Genomic DNA, 20977 nt, shown 5'->3' on the forward strand with positions numbered 1-20977 from the left:
AGGTCCGGGGTTTGATTCCAGTCAAGGGCATGTACCTTGGTTGCGGGCACAACCCCAGTAGGGAGTGTGCAAGAGGCAGCTGATCAATGATTCTCTTTCATCAATGTTTCTAACTCTCTCTCTCTCTTCCTCTCTGTAAAAAATCAATAAAATATATTTTTAAAAATCAAAAAGGATTTGACTCATGCCTTGCCTCTTCCCTCCTCTTAGGTGAAATAAAGTCACACTACCTTTTCCCACTCCTGCCTGGGAGCTTCCTTGTTAACTTCCCCTGGGCCCCCATAATTACCAACCAGCCTTCAAGCCTGGCCTCTCCTCTTTCTTTGAGCACATTTTCTAAAGTCTCTGGGATGACTCAAGGTAAGTGCTATTGTTCGATAATCCTCAGTGTTTACTCTAAGTAGTAATACCTCCTTGTTTTGCTTGTATTTCCAAATAAGGTGTGAAGCCAAGAGCTCCAGTGGTCTGGGAAAACACCTTCCCTCCTGTGGTTCCTGTTTCTCAAACCCTCTTGGACCTGAAGTCCTGAAGGTCTTCCATCAACCCAGCTCCCTCTCCTTTAGACTGGAGTAACTAAGCCACTTCCTGACCAACAACAAGGAGGTCTGGTCTGACCCACTGCTCCGGTGTTTCTGGCAAGAGAGTATAGCCTTTCCTCCTTGGTCATGTCTACTTCCCACCTTATATAAAGTGGAGGAAATTGTAAACAGACTGAGGACAGGACAAGTTCCCAAGCAACACCATCACTATGGTGATACTGTGTGCCAAGGATGGGAGCGGGAACACACACAGGAGAAACAGTGTATGTTCTCCTCTCTTCTGCCAACCCTGCATCCTCATTTCCTACCAGATATTAAGCTAGTAGAGTCTCTGAAAGGTATAAGGAAATTCAAAGGAGCAAAAGGCTTAGGGAAGAAATCATAACACATTGAGAGGTACGGAGGTGGGAGGGAGGAGGGGAGGGAACAAGTATAGTTGCCAAGTCATCAGTTACTTCTAATGTTCTTAAGAATGCTTCATGTCTTTTGTTTGGCCAATTTTACCTCCCAGATTCTCGTAAAGCACATGATCCAACCTGTTACCTAACAAGGCTAGCGTCACTTACCTGTTCTCGCCCTCAAATGGGAACACTGGCCTAGGATTAAAGCACAAACCGACAAGCCAAGTACAGTGGCCTGAGTCGTCCCAGAAGTCCAGAGCCTCTATCTGGGAACCTTCCACACCTTCTTCAAGCAACTTACAGCAGCACCAACAGTCACAATGAAAGTTCTCATCTCTTTTCTCCTGTTGCTGACATTAATGCTGATGTCCATGGTCTCTAGCAACCCAAATCCAGGTAAATAAAATTAATTTTCTATAAAAGTGGGAAGGGTTGCCGAAACCGGTTTGGCTCAGTGGATAGAGCATCGATCTGCAGACTGAAAGGTCCCAAGTTCAATTCCAGTCAAGGGCATGTACATTGGTTGCGGGCACATCCCTGGTGTAGGGTGTGCAGGAGGCAGCTGGTCAATGTCTCCCTCTCACTGATATTTCTAGCTCTCTCTCTCTCTCTCTCCTCTCTCTTCCTCTCTGTAAAAAATCAATAAAATATATTTTTTTAAAAAAAAAAAGTGGGAAGGGGAGGCAGAGAGGAGAATGTGGAGGGGGTCTGCATTAAAATGTAGCTCCTTTTAGCTACAGGATTTGAGGTAAGTTTGCCTATCTCAATACCTATTTCCTTATTTACAAAAGGGAGAAAACTGGCCGAAGCCGGTTTGGCTCAGTGGTAGAGCGTCGGTCTGTGGACTGAAAGGTTCTATTCCAGTCAAGGGCACATACCTTGGTTGTGGGCACATCCCCGGTAGGGGGTGTGCAAGAGGCAGCTGGTCGATGTTTCTCTCTCATTGACGTTTCTAGCTCTCTATCTCTCTCTCCCTTCCTCTCTGTAAAAAATCAACAAAATATATATTTTTTTTAAAAAGGGAGAAAACTGTACTTATATCCAACCAGTGTTGTGAGTGTCAAATGATATAGTGTTTATTAAAATGTCTGAAACTGTAGCTGGCAAAGAAAATTTTTTAAAATTAGCTCAACAAAGATCTGGTCTCTTACATCTCCCCCAATTCCTCTTCCAGCAAAGTAATGAATTTCCCCACAGCCAATCTTGGTGGCAGTGGTGTAAAGGTGTTGAGGGCAGTTGTACACTTATAGAAAATAAGGAAGTCCTTGCTTATATTCTTTATAGTGCACCAGACAACCCACCAACAATTATAATGCGATTTAATGGCAAAGTAATAAACTAGAAAAATCATACCCCCAGATAGTATCTATATTTGAAAAGCTAACCATACCAATCCCTGTTCTGACAGCTCACCTTTTGAAGCAGCTCTTGATTAGGGTTATTTATTTATTTGTTTGTTTGTTTGTTTGTTTGTTTTTAAATATATTTTCATTGATTTTAGAGAGGAAGGGGGAGGGAGAGATAGAAAAATCAATGATGAGAGATAATCACTGATTGGCTGCCTCCTGAACGCCCCCTACTGGGGATCAAACCTGCAACCAGGACTTGTTCCCTTGCCCGAAATGGATTCTGAGACCCTTCAGTCCACAGGCCTATGATCTATCCACTGAGCCAAACCGGCTAGGTCTTGGTTAGGGTTTTTTTAAAACAGTTCCAATCATCCAGCTCTTAGCAGAACAACCATGCAGAAGAACTCATCCTCATGGATGTTTCTACTTGAGAGTATCATCTCCCCAAGGGCTACTTTGAGTGAAATAGCTTTGTTACATACTCAGCCTTAACTTGGTCCTAAAATCAAGAGTCCAACTCCAGCCCTGGCCAGTTTTGCTCAGTGGCTGGAGTCTTGGCCCATGGCCAAAGGGTCATGGGTTCAATTCCCAGTCAAGGTCAGAAACCTAGGTTTCTTGTTCCCCAGCCCCGGTAGAGGTAGGTGCGTCTCATGTCTCCCTCCAGTCTATGTTTCTCTCTCTTTCTCTCTCTTTCCCCCTCTTCCATCCCTTCCACTTTCTCTAGAAGTAAATCAATGGAAAAAAATATCCTCCAGTGAGGATTAACAAAATAAAAGAATCCGACTCCACCCCAATTTCTTCTTCCTTAGAGAGAGGAGCTTCCTGGAGGCTCCTGGGCCCCATGGCTTAGCCCACCATTCTGGAAAAGAAGGTTTTTCCATTAATATGACAGACACCAAGGTTAGAGTCCTCAACCTAGAGTCCTCAGCCTGAATTTAAAGCTCCAGCCATGCCCTGGCCATTTTTGCTGAGTGGACAGAGTGTCAGCCTGAGGACTGAAGGGTCCTCGGTTCAATTCCAGTCAAGGGCTCATGCTTGGATTGCAGGCTCAATCCTGCAGAAGGCAGCCAATGAATGATTCTCTCTCATCATTGATGTTTCTAACTCTATCTCCTTCTCCCTTCCTCTCTGAAATCAATAAAAATATATTCAAAAAAGGAAAAATAATTACAAAGCTCTAGCCACAACCTGCCTTTCCAATCCACCCCCTCCACTCACTACCAAATGTTCTATGCTTCACCTAAACTAGTCTGTTGTCTGTTCCCTAAAAAGGTCTTGTGAGGCCCTAGCTGGTTTGGCTGAGTGGATAGAGCATCAGCCTGTGGACTGAAGGGTCCTGGATTTGATTACAGTCAAGGGTACCTGGGGTTGTGGGCTCAATCCCCAGTAGGGGGCATTCAGGAAGCAGAAAAATCAATGATTCTGTCTCATCATTGATCTTTCTATCTCTTTCTCTCTCCTTTCCTCTCTGAAATCAATATATATTAGAGATCCGGTGCACAAAATTTGTACATGGGGGAAGGGGAGCCCCTCAGCCCAGCTTGCAATGACACCAGCATCTCTCGCCCGGACTCAAGCCTGAGGCCCCTTCCCTCCCCTCCCCTTCCTCTGCAAGGACGGGGTGCAGATGCTGGGCTTGCGTTGCCAGGGGTGATGCCACGAGCATCCCACCCAGGCCACTATGGGCTCTGCCATCTATGTTACAGAGTAACAGTTAATTTATATATTACTCTTTTATTAGATAGGATAAAAGGCTAATATGTCCCTCCTACCCTCCGACACATTGCTATGACGCACAATGCAGAAGCTGCCATGATGCACACAGAAAAAAAAACAGCACTTTGTACCTGGCACCCATAAAGCAATACTCAGCTTCCCCCAGTGGGACACAGGCCCCACCATCACCCTGGAGCGACAGCCCACTAGATCATAGCTGCCACTGCCAAGACCCATGGTGCAAAATGCAGCCCATAGCCCAGCCCAGCCTGGAAACAATTGCTGTAGATGAGTGGTAATGACATCACGTAGCAACACCTGGCTTCCTCTCCCTAGCGACTAGCTTCCTTGGAGTTCCAGGAACATAGGAGAAAACATTTTACACTTCAACCAAATGTCTGTGAAGCGTTTTCCCGTGCCTCATCTCATTTGATCCTCACAGAGGTCCTGAGTAGATAGATAGGAGACTCAGTAGAATCCTATTTTCTTTTCAATAGCTGGAAAATGGAGATTTAGAAAGTTTAGAAACTTGACCCAACTGAAAAGAAGTAAGAAATGGTGCACCTTAAAATTACCTGAAAGAAAATTTGGGGTGCTTCACTGGGCTGGAAAAAGTTTAGCTAAATCAGAAAGCAGGTCTAATTAAGCAAGTTTATTATATATATTTGACTATAATAAGTTGACTCACACATATGCACAATACATATAAAGCTCTCACTGGCACCAATCTCATGCTTGTGTTTCCATCTGTCATTGCCGATCATGAATTTGGTTGACACTTCTATTATAGAGAAAGGGCAAATAGCGATATTAAAATATTTCTTCTAATTAATCTCCTTTCAATGTACATAAATTGGTGCGCCGGGCCACTGGTATCCTCTCTAATGGAGTGGGAATATGCAAATTGACCATTATACAATTACAAATATGGTGGCGACCATAAGATGGCAGTACCCAGTCCCCTCAGCCCCTCTGGAGTCTCCCAGTCCTTTCAGCCCCACTGTGGGGGTGGTAGGTGTGCATTGGGGCCAGACCCACCCTCAGCCCCCCAGCACCCCAGGGTCGGCCCAAGGCACAGGCAAGCATCGGATGTCAGCTGCCCAGCCATCATGGCCACCCAGGCTCAGGTAACCATGGCCGGCCGAGGTTTGCACTGCCAACAGTGGCAGCAGCAGAGGTATGATGGGGGCATCACCTTCCCCTGATTGCCAGGTTGCCTTCTACCCCTGAGGGCTCCCGGACTATGAGAGGTGGCAGGCCTAGCTGAGAACCCCCCACTCCAGTGCATGAATTTTCATTCACCAGGCCTCTAGTGTGTGTATGTGTGTGTGTGTGTGTGTGTGTATAATAAAAGAGTGATATGCAAATTGGCCATCACTCCACTACACCCACAAACCACGCCCACCATCCCCATGCACCAGCCAATCAGAGCGAACATGCAAATTAAGCCCAACCAAGATGGCTGCCGCCACAGAGAACAGGAGGAAGGCTTGGAGAAAGCCAAGCTTTCCACACACCCAGGCCTCCACTCAAGAATACAAAGTTTTAATTATAGAAGATAAATCCCAAGAAAAATGGCAGCAGCCACAGAGCTGGAGTGAACAGGCTGGGGTTTCCCCCGGTAATGGAGAAACCTAAGCTTTCCACTTGCCCTGGACAGCCTAGGCCTCCACTCCAGGCTACAAAGTTTCAATTATAGAAGGTAAATAAATCCAAACAGAAATGGTGTCAGCCATGGCACGATTAGGGGATTTAGCTCCGCTCCTGACTACAAAGTTTCAATTATAGAAGGTAAATAAATTCCAGATACCAGGGCCTCCACTTGGGTTACAGGGAGTGTGTGGCTGGCCTGAAAATCACCACAGGCCCCTCGCTGAGGCCGCCCCACGGCCCAAGGGAACCCTCACCCTGATCCTGGACACCCTTCAGGGCAAACCAGCTGGCCCCCACCCATGCACCAGCCCTCTATCCTATCTAATAAAAGAGCAGCCGAAACTGGTTTGGCTCAGTGGATAGAGCGTCGGTCTGTGGACTGAAGGGTCCCAGGTTCGATTCCAGTCAAGTACATATACATTGATTGCAGGCACATCCCCAGTAGGGTTTGTGCAGGAGGCGACTGGTCGATGTTTCTCTCTCATCGATGTTTCTAACTCTCTATCCTTCTCCCTTCCTCTCTGTAAAAAAAAATCAATAAAATATTTTTTTAAAAGAGTTATATGCAGATTGACCATCACTCTAACACAAAAGATGCCTTAATGTGGTCAAAGATCCTGCCCCCATGTGGACACAAAATGGCCACCACAAGATGGCCAGCAGGGGAAGGCAGTTGGGAGTTACCAGGCCTGCAATGGAGGGCAGTTGTGAGCGATCAGGCAAGCAGTGGAGGGCAATTGGGAGGCACCAAGCCTGCAAGGGAGGGCAGTTGGAGACAACCAACCCTGCAGGGGAGAGCAGTTAGAGGTGACCAGGTCAGCAGAGGATGGAAGTTGGGGGCAAACAGGCTGGCAGCACAGTGGTTAGGGGGTGATCAGGCTGGCAGGCAGAAATGGTTAGGGGCAATCAGGAAGGCAGGCAGGCAAGCAGTTGGGAGCCAGCAGTCCTGAATTGTGAGAGGGATGTCCGACTGCTTGTTTAGACCAAATCTCAGTGGGATCAGGTCTAAACAGGCAGTTGAACATCCCTCAATGGGTCCCAGATTGGAGAAGGTACAGGCTGGGCTGAGGGACACACACCACCCCAACACCCCCCTTGCACGAATTTCATGCACCGGGCCTCTAGTGTGTGTGTGTGTGTGTGTGTGTGTGTGTGTGTGTGTATTATGTCTTTTGCTTTTCCACCAGCTCAATTTTGCTCATGCACCCAACTTCAAAACCACGTCCTCTCCACAGCCTCCTTTGATTCCTCCCATGACTCATTCCTAATCATGAATTCTACCTCCTGTGTACATGCTTAGCCCTCAGTTAACTCTCTTTGCCTAATCATATTTTACCTTACACTGAAGGTGCTGGTCTGCCTCTCATACCTTTATCTCCTCCCCTTCTAGATTGTAATTTCCTTGGTGACACAATCTGGTGTATTGTTTCCATATCCCTCAGTAAATATTTGCTAAGTGAAAGAATAAATTACCCCTTGAACACACTACCCTGAGGTTTGATAGCAACTCTATGAACATTTGGTACTGGATAATTCAATTTTATTGCTTTTTCAAAGAGAGGAAGGGAGAGGGATACAGAGCTAGAAACATTGATGAGAGAGAAACATCGACCAGCTGCCTCCTGCACACCCCCTACCGGGGATGCACCCGCAACCAATGTATATGCCTTTGACTGGATTTGAACCTGGGACCTTTCAATCTGCAGACAGACGTTCTATCCACTGAGCCAAACCGGTTTCGGGTGGAACTGGATAATTCTTTGTTGTAGGGGGCTTTTCTGTGCATTGTAAGATGTTTAGCAGCATTCTTGTGACCTCTACCCACTAGATGCCAATAGCAGCTTCCCCAACCCTTAAGATAGCCGAAAATATCTCTAGACATTGCCATGGTCCAAGGAGGGTGAAATCACTCCCCAGTTGAGAACCACTGCTCTATACAAATAGTTCTCAAGTCAGCTCCCCGTTTAGACTTACCTACACCTTCTTCCTTGAAGCCAGGGGAATCTAGATCCAAATCCTGGCTCTTCCACTTACTTTGCAACTCTGGACAAGTTGCTTCACTCTTTTCAGTTTTAGTGTTATTATATTAAAATTAATAAAAATGCCAGTTAGCACATAGAATTTTTGTGAAGATTAAATAATCTATAATGTGTATCTAGAAAAAAAGTGAATAAATGTATTGCGTAAAATTTCTAGCCCAGTCAGTGTGACTCAGTGGTTGAGTGTCAACCCGTGAACCAAGGGGTCCCCGTTTAGATTCCTGGTCAGATTCCTGGTCAGGGCACATGCCCAAGTTGTGGACTTAATCCCCAGTAGGGGAGGCATTCAGGAGGTAGCCAATCGATGTCTTTCTCTTATCAATATTTCTATCTCTCTATCCCTCTCCCTTCCTCTCTCTCTAAAATCAATAAAAACATTTGTTTGTTTAATTTATAAAGTAGCTCCTGAAGCACAAGGGCAATGAATCAGGAAAGCTCACTGGGCTGACAGGTGACGCTACTACAAACCTTATTAGATCAGTGGAGGCCAGGCTCAAAGTTTGTCTCCCAGCCAAGCATAGTATTGCCAGACCAGGCTTGCCCTGGCTAGAGAAAATGGTGCTCCACCATTCCCGCCCTAAAAAAATTCTCAAAATAAAGTTTCTTACTTTCTCTCTTACAATAACCAATACATGCAAAATATGCTTTTCATAGGAGGAGGTAAGATAAGTGAGAATATAGAGAATGTTAGGAAATAAATTACTTATTATAACAGTTTACTCATTACTTATAAAAGTACTTATCTATAATAATAAAAGTACTTATCTATAATAATAAAAAATGCTAATTAGACTGGATAGACGAAAGACCTTCCAGTCGTCATTCCGGACATCCTATGATGAAGCCACAGCAGCGAGGGCTGAGGCAGAGGCAGTTAGGGACAATCAGGCAGGCAGGCAAGTGGTTAGGGGAGATCAGACAGGCAGTCAGGTGAGCAGTTAGGAGCCAGCAGTCCAGAATTGCAAGAGGGATGTCTGACTGCCAGTTTAGGCCCGATCCATCAGCAGTCAAATATCCCCTGAGGGATCCTGGATTGCAAGAAGGTGCAGATTGGGCTGAGGGATGCCCCCCTCCCTCCCATGCACAAATTTCATGCACTGGGCCTCTAGTTAATTATAAAATTACTTATATTAGCTGACATGTGTTAAGCACTCCTATATGCCAGGCATAACCTATTTTTTAAAATCTTAAATTTTCACTTTTCAGACTTTCAAAAATGTTGTAAAATAATGAGAGTATATCCATCCAGGTTTTTTTCAAATAGCATCTTACATAACCATAGTATGTTGGCATGATACTATTAACTAACGTACAAATATTTAAAATTTTCTAAACATCCCATTAATGTCCTTTTCCAGAATCAAACCGGGACCCTTTAGTCTGCAGGCTGACACCCTATCCACTGAGCCAAACCAGTCAGGGATTCACTCTCTTTCAAAATCAATAGAAAAATATCCTACGTTGAGGACTTTAAAAATTAATAATGATATATAATAATAAAAGCATAAAATGCAACCTAACAGCAGAATGACCCGCCAGCCAAGCCAGGTCAGGCCAGCCAACGTGAGTGCAATGTGATTGGTCGCAGGCCTCACCATCACCCCATGTGGGAGGCCAAGTGATCCCACCCCATGCCTTTTACCTGCAGAGAGAGGCGACTGGTGGTGGAGGAGAGGGAGACAGTGCTGCACAGATGGCAAGCAGTGGCAGTGGAAGGGGTGGCCAGGGGAAGGAAAGCCCCGCTAGGCCCTGATCACCAGCAAAGCCTAGGGACCCTATCTGAGGAGTCCTGGATTGCAAGAGGCTGAGGAACACCCACCATTTCCCCCCCCCCCCCAATGCACAAATGTTGTGCACCGGGCCACTAGTCAACCAATAAATGCATAAATAAGTGAAATAAATAAGTGAAACAATAGGTCAATTTTTCTCTCTCCCCTCTATCTTAAAATCATTTTTTTAAATAACAAAAAATAAAAGCAATTTAGTGATGATATCAAGAAACATAGATTTGTTCTTAACTTTTGTCCCAGAAATTCCATTTTAGGAAATTTTGCCCAAAACAATAACATAAAATTTGAAAAATAGTTACAAGCGCACAAATTTATCAAAATCCAAAAATAAAGCAACCTAAAAATTCAGCAATGGAAGAACAGTTAAATAAGTTGGAGCTCATATACTTGTTGGGAGTGTTATGCCATCATTAAAAATTAAGATGTCGACCTAGCCGGTTGTTCAGTAGTTAGAGTGTCGACCCAAAAACCAAAGGGTTGTGGGTGTGATTCCTGGTAAAGGGCACAAATTTGGGTTGCAGGCGTGATCCCCATCCCCAGTCAAGGTACATGAGTGAGGCAACCAATTGATGTGTCTCTCTCACATTGGCCTCTCTCTCTCTCTCTCTCTCTCTCTCTCTCTCTCTCTCTCTCTCTCCCATCTTCTCCCTCCCCTCCACTCTCTCTCTTAAAAAAAAAATAAAAAAAAAAAATCAATGAAAAATATCCTCAGGTGACATTGCAACATTCTTACAAAGTAAACAAAAAGAAATTTGTTCACATACTATGGTTATCGTTATATAAAGAAAATCATAAGCAAGAAAAATACCAAAATACCAACAGTTGGTAAGAATAACAATTTCTTTTTTATAATATATTTTATTGATTTCTTTACAGAGAGGAAGAGAGATAGTTAGAAACATCAATGAGAGAGAAACAACAACCAGCTACCTCCTGCATACCCCCAACCGGGGATGTCCCCGCAACCAATGTACATGCCCTTGACCGGAATCGAACCTGGGACCTTTCAGTCCACAGGCTGATGCTCTATCCACTGAGCCAAGCTGGTTTTGGCAGAATAACGATTTCTTTATTTGAACTTTCAAAATTTTCTCTAATGTAGTTATATTACATTTACAATGAAGAAAGAAAAAGAAAAAAACTTTCAACGAAGAGATCCAAACAAGTTTCCTCTGGCTCTAATATTTTGGGGCTTTTCCCTAGAATTAGGAGAAGTCAGGAAAGAATAAAATGTTAGAAAAGTTTACATGGCAGGGGCTATGCCTGTTGAAATTACTTTTAACAGCATGTAAAAACATTTAAAAACCAGCACGTGAGGAAATGATGCAACACCGTCCTCTGGTGGTAGAAAGGGCACAAGTCTGGGAAACAGGAGACCTGAACTGAACCAGATGGTCTCTAAGGGCCCCCTTTATACAACCTATCCACTCACTTATAGAATAAATACCTACCATGTGTCAGGAACATGTAACTGGATGACTAGTTAGCTACTGGTTCAGAGTCTACTGGTTCAGAAGGGGGGAGGTGGGGATTTTAGTTTGCTAGGGTTGCCACCGTAGCAAAATACTGTTTCACGGTTCTAGAAGATAGAAGTTGTTTTGGTTTCTTATGAAGCCTCTCTCCTAGGCATGCAAATGGACCTATTCTTGGCCATTCCTCTGTACACATTCATCCATAGTGTTTCTTTATGTGTTCAAATCTCTTCTTATAAGGACCCCAGTCAGATTGGATTAGGGCCCACCAAAAATAACTTCATTTTAACTCACTCCCCTCTTTAATGGCCCTATCTCCAAATACAGACATTCTGAGGTACTAAGAGTTAGGGTTTCAACAAGAATTTTGAGAGGGAAACAATTCAATTCACAACAGATTTCAAACAAAAAACTATAATTGTGTAAAAATAGAGCTGCACTCAAATATGATGGTAACCATGTAAAGTAATAATTAATTCTGATAGCAATAGCCAAAAGTACTACAGAATATCATTACCCAGCCTTGTTCTAGCTCCAGAACCTCCAGTTTATATATAAACCATCATCCTTGATTGTCATAAAAAATATTTTAGTTATCACAAAATGGGAATAAAAAAGCATCAGGTGCCAAACCGGTTTGGCTCAGTGGATAGAGCGTTGGCCTGCGGACTCAAGGGTCCCAGGTTCAATTCTGGTCAAGGGCATGTACCTTGGTTGCAGGCACATCCCCAGTATGGGGTGTGCAAGAGGCAGCTGATCAATGATTCTCTCTCATTGTAACTCTCTATCCCTCTCTCTTCCTCTCTGTAAAAGATCAATTAAATATATATATATATATATATATATATATATATATATATATATTTTTTTTTTTTTTTTTTTTTTTTTTTTTTTAAAGCACCAGGTGATAAAACATACCTGAATAGAGGCCAAAAGAGGAATGGCTTTTGATCCAGGGAAGCAAAGGTAAACGTCATATTTTTATAGTTAGACTGGGATTAGGTATTCAAATACCACAAACAGAGGTCAGGTAAAGATCCTGATGGGTGTATAGAATAATCTGCTCCTTCCTTAAGTTATGAGGATTTTATAGTATGTGTTTGAGGGAGAAGAAGAGAGAGGAAGAGGAGATGGTTTTGATTAAGCCTCATCTCTGTCCTCTCTTCCATTCAGAAGCCATTCTTTCTCTACTTACCTTCAGCTAAACTTTTCTCTAGGCTGGATTTTCAACCTCAATTCTTTATTCGTTTAAAATACTCTTCACTTCAGTACTTGAGTTAAAATACTCCTAGACCCCTAAGTTTAAAAAGGAAAAGAAATGGAACTGAACTAAACTAGATAGCACAATGCTGGAGGACCATTTCTGTTGGCCCTTGCCCTTTCCAGATTCTGGAAGTGAGCTGTTTACTTTCAACAGGGGTCGCCAGAGGACACAGGGACAAACGCCAGGCTTCTGGGAGGTGGCTCCAGGAAGGTGGCCAAGAATGTGAGTGCAAAGGTCAGTAACTCAGTCTCAACAGTGGTACACCATCGAGATACCCCAATCCTCTCCCTTGAGTCCCTGAGACGAATGCAGAAGTTAGCTGAGCTGACTCACCCATTCCCCTCTCCACCAGCCCACCTCATGCAGAGTCAATACTTGTTTTCTTCTGGAGTCTCTTAAGAAGGCTGACTCCTCCAAGGTCTAAATCTCTGCCTGCCAACTCTCCCTTATTTTTTCCCTAAGAACCCAGGGCCACCTTCCAAAAGCTTCCTGGATCTTATTCTCAACCTTATTTTACTTACAGGTAAGACTAAAATCAGGCAAAATGGCTTGCTCCAGGTAAAGCAGCTACTGGAAGATATTGCCCTAGCCGATTGCTCAGTAGTTAGAGTGTCAGCCCAAAAACCGAAGGGAAGGCTGACACCTATGTCTTATTCCTAATTATTTTAGTCTCCCTAATGATATCCTGCTGCCCTCTCCACACCTGCCACTAAATTCTTGCCAACACAGACCAGGAAAAAAAATGCTCAGAAATCCTATATAATAAAAGCCTAATATGCAAAGCCTAACATGCCAGGAGTTTGACCGAGAGCTCAACTGGGGGGTGGGAGGGCTGTGCAAGACCAGCTGGCCAACTGCCCAAGGCCCTCGCCCCAGCCGGCCCTGCCACCAATCACCACCCCTCCCCCCAAATCAGGGGCAGGGCCAGCCAGCCAACCTCCCACATTCCCTCCTCCCACACCCACCCCCTCTCCCCCATCAGCCCAGCTCAATCAGCCCCAATCAGGGCAGGCCTGCTGGACCCAACCCATGCACTAATTCATGCCACTAGTACATTTGTAACTGGATATCTCCACTGTTCCATGTTGACCCTTTTCCCCATCCCATTGTAGTATAAAAAAAGCAAAGATGGCGAGTAAAGTCCTACCCTACTCCCTACTCCCATCTTAGCAGCAACCTTGTAATTTCAGATTGGTTCCTGAGAGCTCCTAAAAGAAAACTCATGGCAGTGCCCAGGCTTCCAAAGAAGCAGTGTCCCTGTGATCATTTGAAGGGCAATGTGAAAAAAAACAGTAAGTTTCAAAAGAATGAAACTTCTTAAACCAGAGTCACTCGGTGGAATCAACTAGGAATGAAGCAGGGGCTGAGAACTGACAATAGAGGTGAAATGAAGACCAGGATAAACATCTCAGCGCTTGCTACTTGTGGAGAAACAGGAAGAGGAAGAAAAGCAGGATACAATTCTCCTAATACTAGAAAGGTTTAACCAAGTCTTAGATTTTCAAACTTAGATTATCAAAGTAGAGGGAGATTGGGAACCTGATCATTGATTTCTGAAAATGACACCAGAGTCACATAAGCAGTGTGGCTTAGTGGTTGAAGGTTGTTGACCTATAAACCAGGAGATCACAGTTAGATTCCCAGTCAGGGCACATGCCCGGGTTGCCGGCTCAATCCCCATTAGGGGGGCATGTAGGAGGCAGCCAATTAATGATTCTCATCATTGATGTTTCTATCTCTCCCTCTCCCTCCCTACCTTTCTGAAATCAATTAAAAATATAATTTAAAATAGGCAAAATTAAACTAAATTATATAGATATAGATATAGATATAGATATAGATATAGATATAGATATAGATATAGATATAGATATAGATATAGATATAGATAGAGTAAAACAATAAAGAAAATAGTAGCCAGGCCGGTGTGGCTCAGTGGTTGAGTGTCGCCCTTTTATTCTGGATCAGGGCACATACCTCTGTTGTTGGCTTGACCCACAGTCGGGGAGAGAGGATGTGGGAGGCAGCCAATCAATGACCCTCTCATCATTAATGTTTTTATCTCTATTTCTCCCTTTCTAAAATAAATAAAAATATTTTTAAAAAGTAAATGCTTACTATAAAAGTCAGGGGGAAAGAGAGAATAGTGATCAGAAAAGGAGGGGGATGATGGCAATATTCTATTTCTAGGCCTGGGTTATAGTTTCATGAACATCGGCTTTATAACTATTTATTGAACTGAACATATAAGTTTTTATGGACTCCTATATAATATAAGCCTATATAATAAAGCCTAAATGCTACGTATCCAGTTGTCCGTTCAACCAATCAAAGTAATATGCTAATAATATGCTAAGGTCACTCAACTGCTCGCTATGACATGGACTGACCACCAGGGGGAAGACAATAGATTGGTTGACCAGTTACTATGATGTGCACTGACCACCAGGGAGAAGATGCTAACAGTAGAATAGCTTGCTGCTGGGGTCTGGCTGATTGGGACTGAGCTAGATAGGCTGGACACACCCTGGAGCACTCCTGCAGTCCTCCCCAGCTGGCCAACCTCCTGCATCCCTCTCTGGCCCCAATCATGCACCAGTCGCCTGGCCAGCACCTTCTCACAATCCAGGAACCCTCGAGGGATGTTGAAGAGCGGTTTCAGCCTGATCTCACAGGCCAGACCGAGCGACCCCACTGGTGCACGAATTCATTCACTGGGTTTCTAATATATGTATAATATTTTGTAATAATAAAATATGCCGAGACTGGTTTGGCTCAATGGATAGAGCGTCGGCTTGGGGACTGAAGGGTCCTGGGTTCGATTCCAGTCAAGGGGATGTACCTTGGTTGCGGGCATATCCCCAGTAGGGGGTGTGCAAGAGGCAGCTGATCGATGACTCTCTCTCTGTCTCTCTCCCTTCCTCTCTGTACAAAATCAATAAAATATATTTTTTTTTAAAAGATTAGTTTTAAAAATATTTGCTAAAGGTGCAAAGCAAAACAATATACACTGGTATATATAATCTCATTTTTATGTTTTTTAAGGATTTATTTATTCTTGTTGTTGTTGTTAATCCTCACCTAAGGATATTTTTCCATTGAATTTTAGAGAGTGTGGAAGGAAGGGGGAGAGACAGAGAGAAAAAGAAACATCAATGTGAGAGAGACACATAGTTTGGTTGCCTCCCACATGCGCTCCTACCTGATTGAGCCAAATTGGCTAGGGCTCATTTTTTTTTTTTTTTAATATATTTTATTGAGTTTTTACAGAGAGGAAGAGAAAAGGATAGAGAGTTAGAAACATCAATGCCAGAGAAACATCAATCAGCTGCCTCTTGCACACCCCCCACTGGGGATGTGCCCACAGCCAAGGTACTTGCCCTTGACTGGAATCAAACCTGGGACCTTTCAGTCCACAGGCCCATGCTCTACCCACTGAGCCAGACTGGTTTCAGCTCATTTTTATTTTTTTAAAGTAAACTTAATAGTTTACATACAAAAAGACATGGGAGACTATATAGTAAAATATTAACAGTAGTTTGTTCTAGGGAATGGGGAGTGGAATTGGGGGAGAGTTCTCCTTTTACATTTTTTTTTTTGTGTGTGTGTGTGTGGATATTTTTTAAATTATTTTCCCCTGGATAGTCTTACTTTTATAATTTTAAAAGCTCTCATAAAAAATAAATTTTAAAAACTTTTAACACTATTGTCTCCCCTTTATTTCCACCCTAGATCGCCAAAGGCACCACAGGAAGCCAAACAAGCACTACAGAGCCTGCCAGCAATTTATCAAACGCTGTCAGCTAGCAAGCTTAACTCTGCCTCTATAGGAGCTCTGAGAGCTCTCTCTCCCAATGAAACATTCTTAGTCAAAAGAGAATGCTCTTCTCCCACCTCAATTCCCTCTCATTGTCCCCACTCCCTAAAATTTCATTCCAGGGTTCTCAAAAAGCATTTTTCCCAAGATTATTTTGATTATTGCTCCCTCTAGTGCTTTCTCTTGAGTTTTCCTGTACCCTCTCATAACTCAGGCTTCATTTAAACTTAATTACCTGAAAGAAATCAGAAAACCCTGGCTCCCTAGCTGGTTCCATCTGTCCTTAAATACAACCAGGAAAATAGCAAACAGAAGCCAAGAAATATTTTTTTATGTTTAGAGCCCAGCCGATGTGGCTCAGTGGTTGAGGGTCAACCTATGTATGAACCAGGAGGTCATGGTTTGATCCGAGTTAAGGCACATGCCCAGGTTCCAGGCTAGATCCCCAGTGGAGGGCATGCAGGAGGCAGCGATCAATGATTCTCTGTCATCATTGATGTTTCTCTCTCTCCCTCTCCCTTCCTCTCTGAAATCAATAAAAATATACTTTGAAAAGAGTGTAATAGGTCAAAATCATTTCTTGCAAAAGAGGTCTAGCAACTCACATTTAATCTAAATGACCCACTTTACCCTGTTCACTATAAACTCAACCCAGATTCTACATCTACACATACTTCTTCCAACCAAACAGATCTTTTCCCCTCTCTCTTTCTCTCTCTCTCTCTCTCTCTCTCTCTCTCTCTCTCTCTCTCTCTCTCTCTCTCTCTCTCTCTCATCTTTCCTGTCAAATTTTTCATTCTTTTACTCTTTCAACAAATCTTTCTGAGGTAAGAGCTAAGTAGGACAAAGAAAGCAAGTATAGCAATGAATCAGACATGGTCTTATCCTATCTAATAAAGAGGGAATATGCAAATTGACAATCACACCCTCACAAAGATAGTGGCACCCACAGCCAATAAGGAGGGAATATGGTAATTGACTGTCACACCCTCGAAGATGGCAGCACCCACAGCCACAAGATGGCGACACCAGTCCCCTCAGCCCTGCCACAGTGGCAGGCGCATACCACTTGCCTCCGGAGTTCCCCTGTCCCCTCAGCCCCCCCAGGCACACAGGGCCAGCCCAAGGCATAGGCAAGCCTCAGATGGTGGCTACCCAGCTGATGCCCAAGGCACAGGCAAGCCTTGGATATTGGCTGCCCAGCCACCCAGGGCTGGACCAAGGCACAGGAAAGCCTCAGGTGGCAGCTGCCCAGCCACCCAAGGCCACCCAAGGCTCAGGTAACCAGGGCCAGCTGAGGTTTACGCCGCCAGCAGTGACAGCAGCAGAGGTGTGATGGGGGCATTGCCTTCCCCTAATTGTTGGGTTGCCTCCTGCCCCTGAGGGCTCTCAGACTGTGAGAGGGGACAAGCCGGGCTGAGGGACCATTCCTCCAGTGCATGAATGCACTGGGCCTCTAGTCTATAATAATAAAATTATAATATGCTAATTAGACCAGATAGCTTAACAACCTTCCGGATGTCATTCCAGATATCCTTCCAGATAAAGCCGTCGGGCTGAGGCAGAGGTGGTTAGGGGCAATCAGGCAGCCAGGCAGGTGAGCAGTTAGGAGCCACCAGTCCTGGATTTCAAGAGGGTGCAGGCAAGGCTGAGGGACTTCTCCACCTCCCCCCATGCATGAATTTTGTGCACCAGGCCTCTAGTTAAAGATAATATAGGTCTAAAAAACTATATACTAGGTAATTTCCTAGTATATATTGTAGAACACTTTTAGGATTTGTGGTTGTTATCATCATCATCATCAAGGGTCACTGTACTCTGTGAGTTTCCAAACTAGTACAGAAGACATATATGCAGAACCATAGATTCAGAGATAGAGAGATAGTGTGGGAGATCTCAAATACCATTGAAAAGGGTTTCAAGCTGTACAAATAAGAGGAAGTCATTCATTTTTTAACGTGGGAGTGAAATTAGAATGATAATATAAGGAAATTAAGCTGGCAACTACTTGAAAGTATAAATAAAGCAGAAAAGATTATTACTACAGTATAGAGACAGCTTCCCCCTCTGATCCTTTCCTCAAACATCGGAAGGTGATGGGAAAAAAAGGAACACTCATCCAGGATCTGACTTCTGTCATCCCAAAGGACTAAGTTGGATTGTTGCCTTATGAGAAAACAAAAACAAAAGCATTTTAACTGAGTGGTGAGTAGGGTGGGGCTCTATTTATGACACAAGAGGGCAAGCCCCTCCCCTCTGGTAGAAGAGTGGTAGGCAACCAACCTCCTCCTGTTTCTAACCCACAGGAGTTGGGGCCAGCAGTGGCCAGCCCACTTGCCAACTGCCTAAAAAAGACCAGGAATGCCAGGATAAAGGAGTGGAACCCAAAGAGAGGTGTCATCATGAGGAATCAATGAGGCATCTGTGACAAAGGAGGCCTGGTGGGGGCCAGAAGAATGAAGCCTGGGAGAACCACATCTCCCATGATGGAATTGACAACAGTGGATCCAGGTCCTAAGTCAGTATCTAAACCTGACTGGGAACCTGAACCACACCAGATACCTATCACCCAGCCAGAGCCTGACCCAGAAAAGACACCCACAGCACAGCCAGCATCTAAGACTCAGCAGAGACCCAATACCCAGCAGGAGCCTGCTTCCCAGCAAAGACCCCTCACTCAGCAGGAGTCCCTTGCCCAACATGAAGCTGAATCCCAGCAAGAAACTAGAACCCAACAAAAATCTGCTTTACAGCAAGAAATCCTTGCCCCACAGGAACCTGCACCACAGCAATCACCTCCCACCCAAAAGGTGCCCTTCACTCCAGAGGGAGCTGCCTCACAGCCAGGACCTGGGACAGAAAGAGAATCTACATCTCAACAGGAGCCAGAATTGGAAGAGGAATATGTGGCTCAGCCAGCACCTGGCCCACCAGAGCCACCTCTAGCACAACAAGAAGCTGGATCAACACCTCCTTCCCAAACTGAATCTATGTCCCAAGAAAAAGCAGGACAGTCAGACCATACAGGCCAGCAAACGGCCCCAGACAAATCCCAGCAGGGATCTTTGACCGAGTGGGGATTTCTATCAAAACTTCATGAACTATCCATACAGAGGCCAGCCTCAGAATGGAAGACATTTCTTGAGTGGATCACAGATTTTGACTCAGAATCAGAATCGGGGTATCCGTTTTTTGAGACCAATTCACCAGCCATGAAGGATGGAACAATGAGCCAGGGGATGAAGTTGGACCCCAAGGAGAAGCCTGGTTATGAAGAGATGTCAGGAAGTGGTGGGACATCAGCCCAGGGCACGCAAACCAGCAACCAGAATCACAGACACTCCTGGGACTCGGGTGAGTTGCGCTTGAATGAGAGTCTCCCAGGGATGGTTATTCATTCAGTCAAGAAGTACTGGGACGCTCTATCCCGGGAGCAAGCCAGTGCCTTTCCCTTCCCTCGTCCCTTCCCCCAGCATGTCACCTTTAGCTTCCTCACTCCCAAACTCCACACACCCTTCCTTTACCCTATAATTTAAAACATTTTTTAAATAGAAAACTACTGGGAGCTGCCTATCTCAGGTCAGCTCAGGTGATCCCTCAAAGGTTCTGTGACAGCCCCATTTGATAGATGAGGAAGCCGAGGCCTTGAGAAGTAAAGGATCTGACACGAGGGAGTGGCAGTAGGAAGTGGTCAGGCCAGAATTCAAAGCCAAGGAGGCTGCCTTTCTTCCAAGAATTTGAGGCAAATCAAAGTGTGAAAAGGTCCTGAGCTAGGGGCCAGAACAACTACGAAGCCTGCCAGTATTCATCCATCCCTCCCAAACCCACTGAAGCACAATCTGGGGCCAGACACTGGGGTGTGCACCAGAGACACAGGCCTTACCCTCAGGGAGTTTCCATCCCGACGAGGCCCCCGTCTGTGCCTTAGCCATCCTTGAGCTGTCCGGTCTTCCCTCCGCAGCAGGACACTTGCTCTCCTCCCCAGGCTGGCCCCCCAGAGAAGTCCCAGTCCAGCCAGGCCTGAAGGCCTTATGGGTTGTGTTCTGGAAGGGAGGGCCTAGGAGAGGAGCTGGGGTCTGCCAAGTCCCAGACAAGGTTGGGGCAAGAGGAAGGCATAATTGGAGGTAGTGGAGGGGAGAGTGATGGCTGCCTGCCCTCCCCTCCTCTGAAGCAGTGCGAGGAGGGGGGAGGGTGTATCTCCCCTTCCCATTCTCTAGGCTCCAAAGTCCTGCCAGGCGGAAGCAGGCATCAGGTTTTCTCCCTGGAATGAGGGGTTGCTTATTGAAGTAGCCGGAGCAGGGAAACTTGAAGTCCCACTCCAGAAGCTGAGGGCGGCACGGGCACTGGTGGCCCAGCCCACAGGCCTAAACACACACACACACACACACACACACACACACACACACACGGGGCGGGGGGGGGGGGGGGCCTGGCTTGTCCCTCTCAGAGATGAGAGGGTAATTGGTGCCATTGCCAAGGCTGGTGGTAGGCCTTGGGAGGATGGGAAGGAGGGGTGGGATGGAAAGAGAGGGAGAGAGGGTTCCAGGCGTCTTTCCGGTGCTGAGGGTGAAGAGTTGTGTCTCTGAGGCCCCCAAGCCGCCGGAGCGACCAGGCCGCCTCTCCTGAAGCGCCCAAGCGCCGTTGAGTGTGTGCGCATGCAGGAGCCTCGAGCCGCCACTGTTTCCCGCCTTTTTCCGGGCGCGCGCCTCTCCAGCCGCCTCCCCTCCCTGCCCCCGGGGCGTCTTGGGGCTACTACGCAGGCGCCTAGTCCTCTCCTTGCTTCTCCCTCTCATTCCTGACGGAGAAGAGAAGGTAGAGAAAGGAACCTTGAGAGATGGAGCAACAAGAGACCTAGAAGGCAGGGGGCGGGGAGAAGGAGGGGCTTCCTCCTCCAATGGCTCGCAGGCAGAGTCCGCCTCCAGCGCTGGCGTCCCGCC

General features: G+C 45.4%; 1 protein-coding gene across 1 annotated transcript; it reads left to right on the plus strand.

Moving 5' to 3' along the window:
* Nucleotides 1–1028: 1028 nt before the first annotated feature.
* On the plus strand, nucleotides 1029–16601 carry CXCL17 (C-X-C motif chemokine ligand 17). The gene is made up of 4 exons (XM_084905310.1): nucleotides 1029–1336; nucleotides 12377–12457; nucleotides 13414–13515; nucleotides 15956–16601. Exons 1-4 carry the CDS (start codon nucleotides 1261–1263, stop codon nucleotides 16051–16053), a joined length of 357 nt encoding a protein of 118 aa, XP_084761436.1. The 5' UTR covers nucleotides 1029–1260; the 3' UTR covers nucleotides 16054–16601.
* The last annotated feature ends 4376 nt before the right edge of the window (nucleotides 16602–20977 follow it).

The sequence above is a fragment of the Pipistrellus hanaki genome (genome assembly GCF_964339955.1).
Source record: "Pipistrellus hanaki genome assembly, chromosome: 15".
Lineage (NCBI taxonomy): Eukaryota > Metazoa > Chordata > Mammalia > Chiroptera > Vespertilionidae > Pipistrellus > Pipistrellus hanaki.

Coding starts and splice junctions, on each gene's coding strand:
- CXCL17 (XM_084905310.1), top strand. CDS start 1,261: ATGAAAGTTCTCATCTCTTTTCTCCTGTTGCTGACATTAATGCTGATG. Junction 12,458..13,413: donor CCAAGAATGTGAGTGCAAAG/GTCAGTAACTCA, acceptor TTGTAATTTCAG/ATTGGTTCCTGAGAGCTCCT. Junction 13,516..15,955: donor GGGCAATGTGAAAAAAAACA/GTAAGTTTCAAA, acceptor TTTCCACCCTAG/ATCGCCAAAGGCACCACAGG.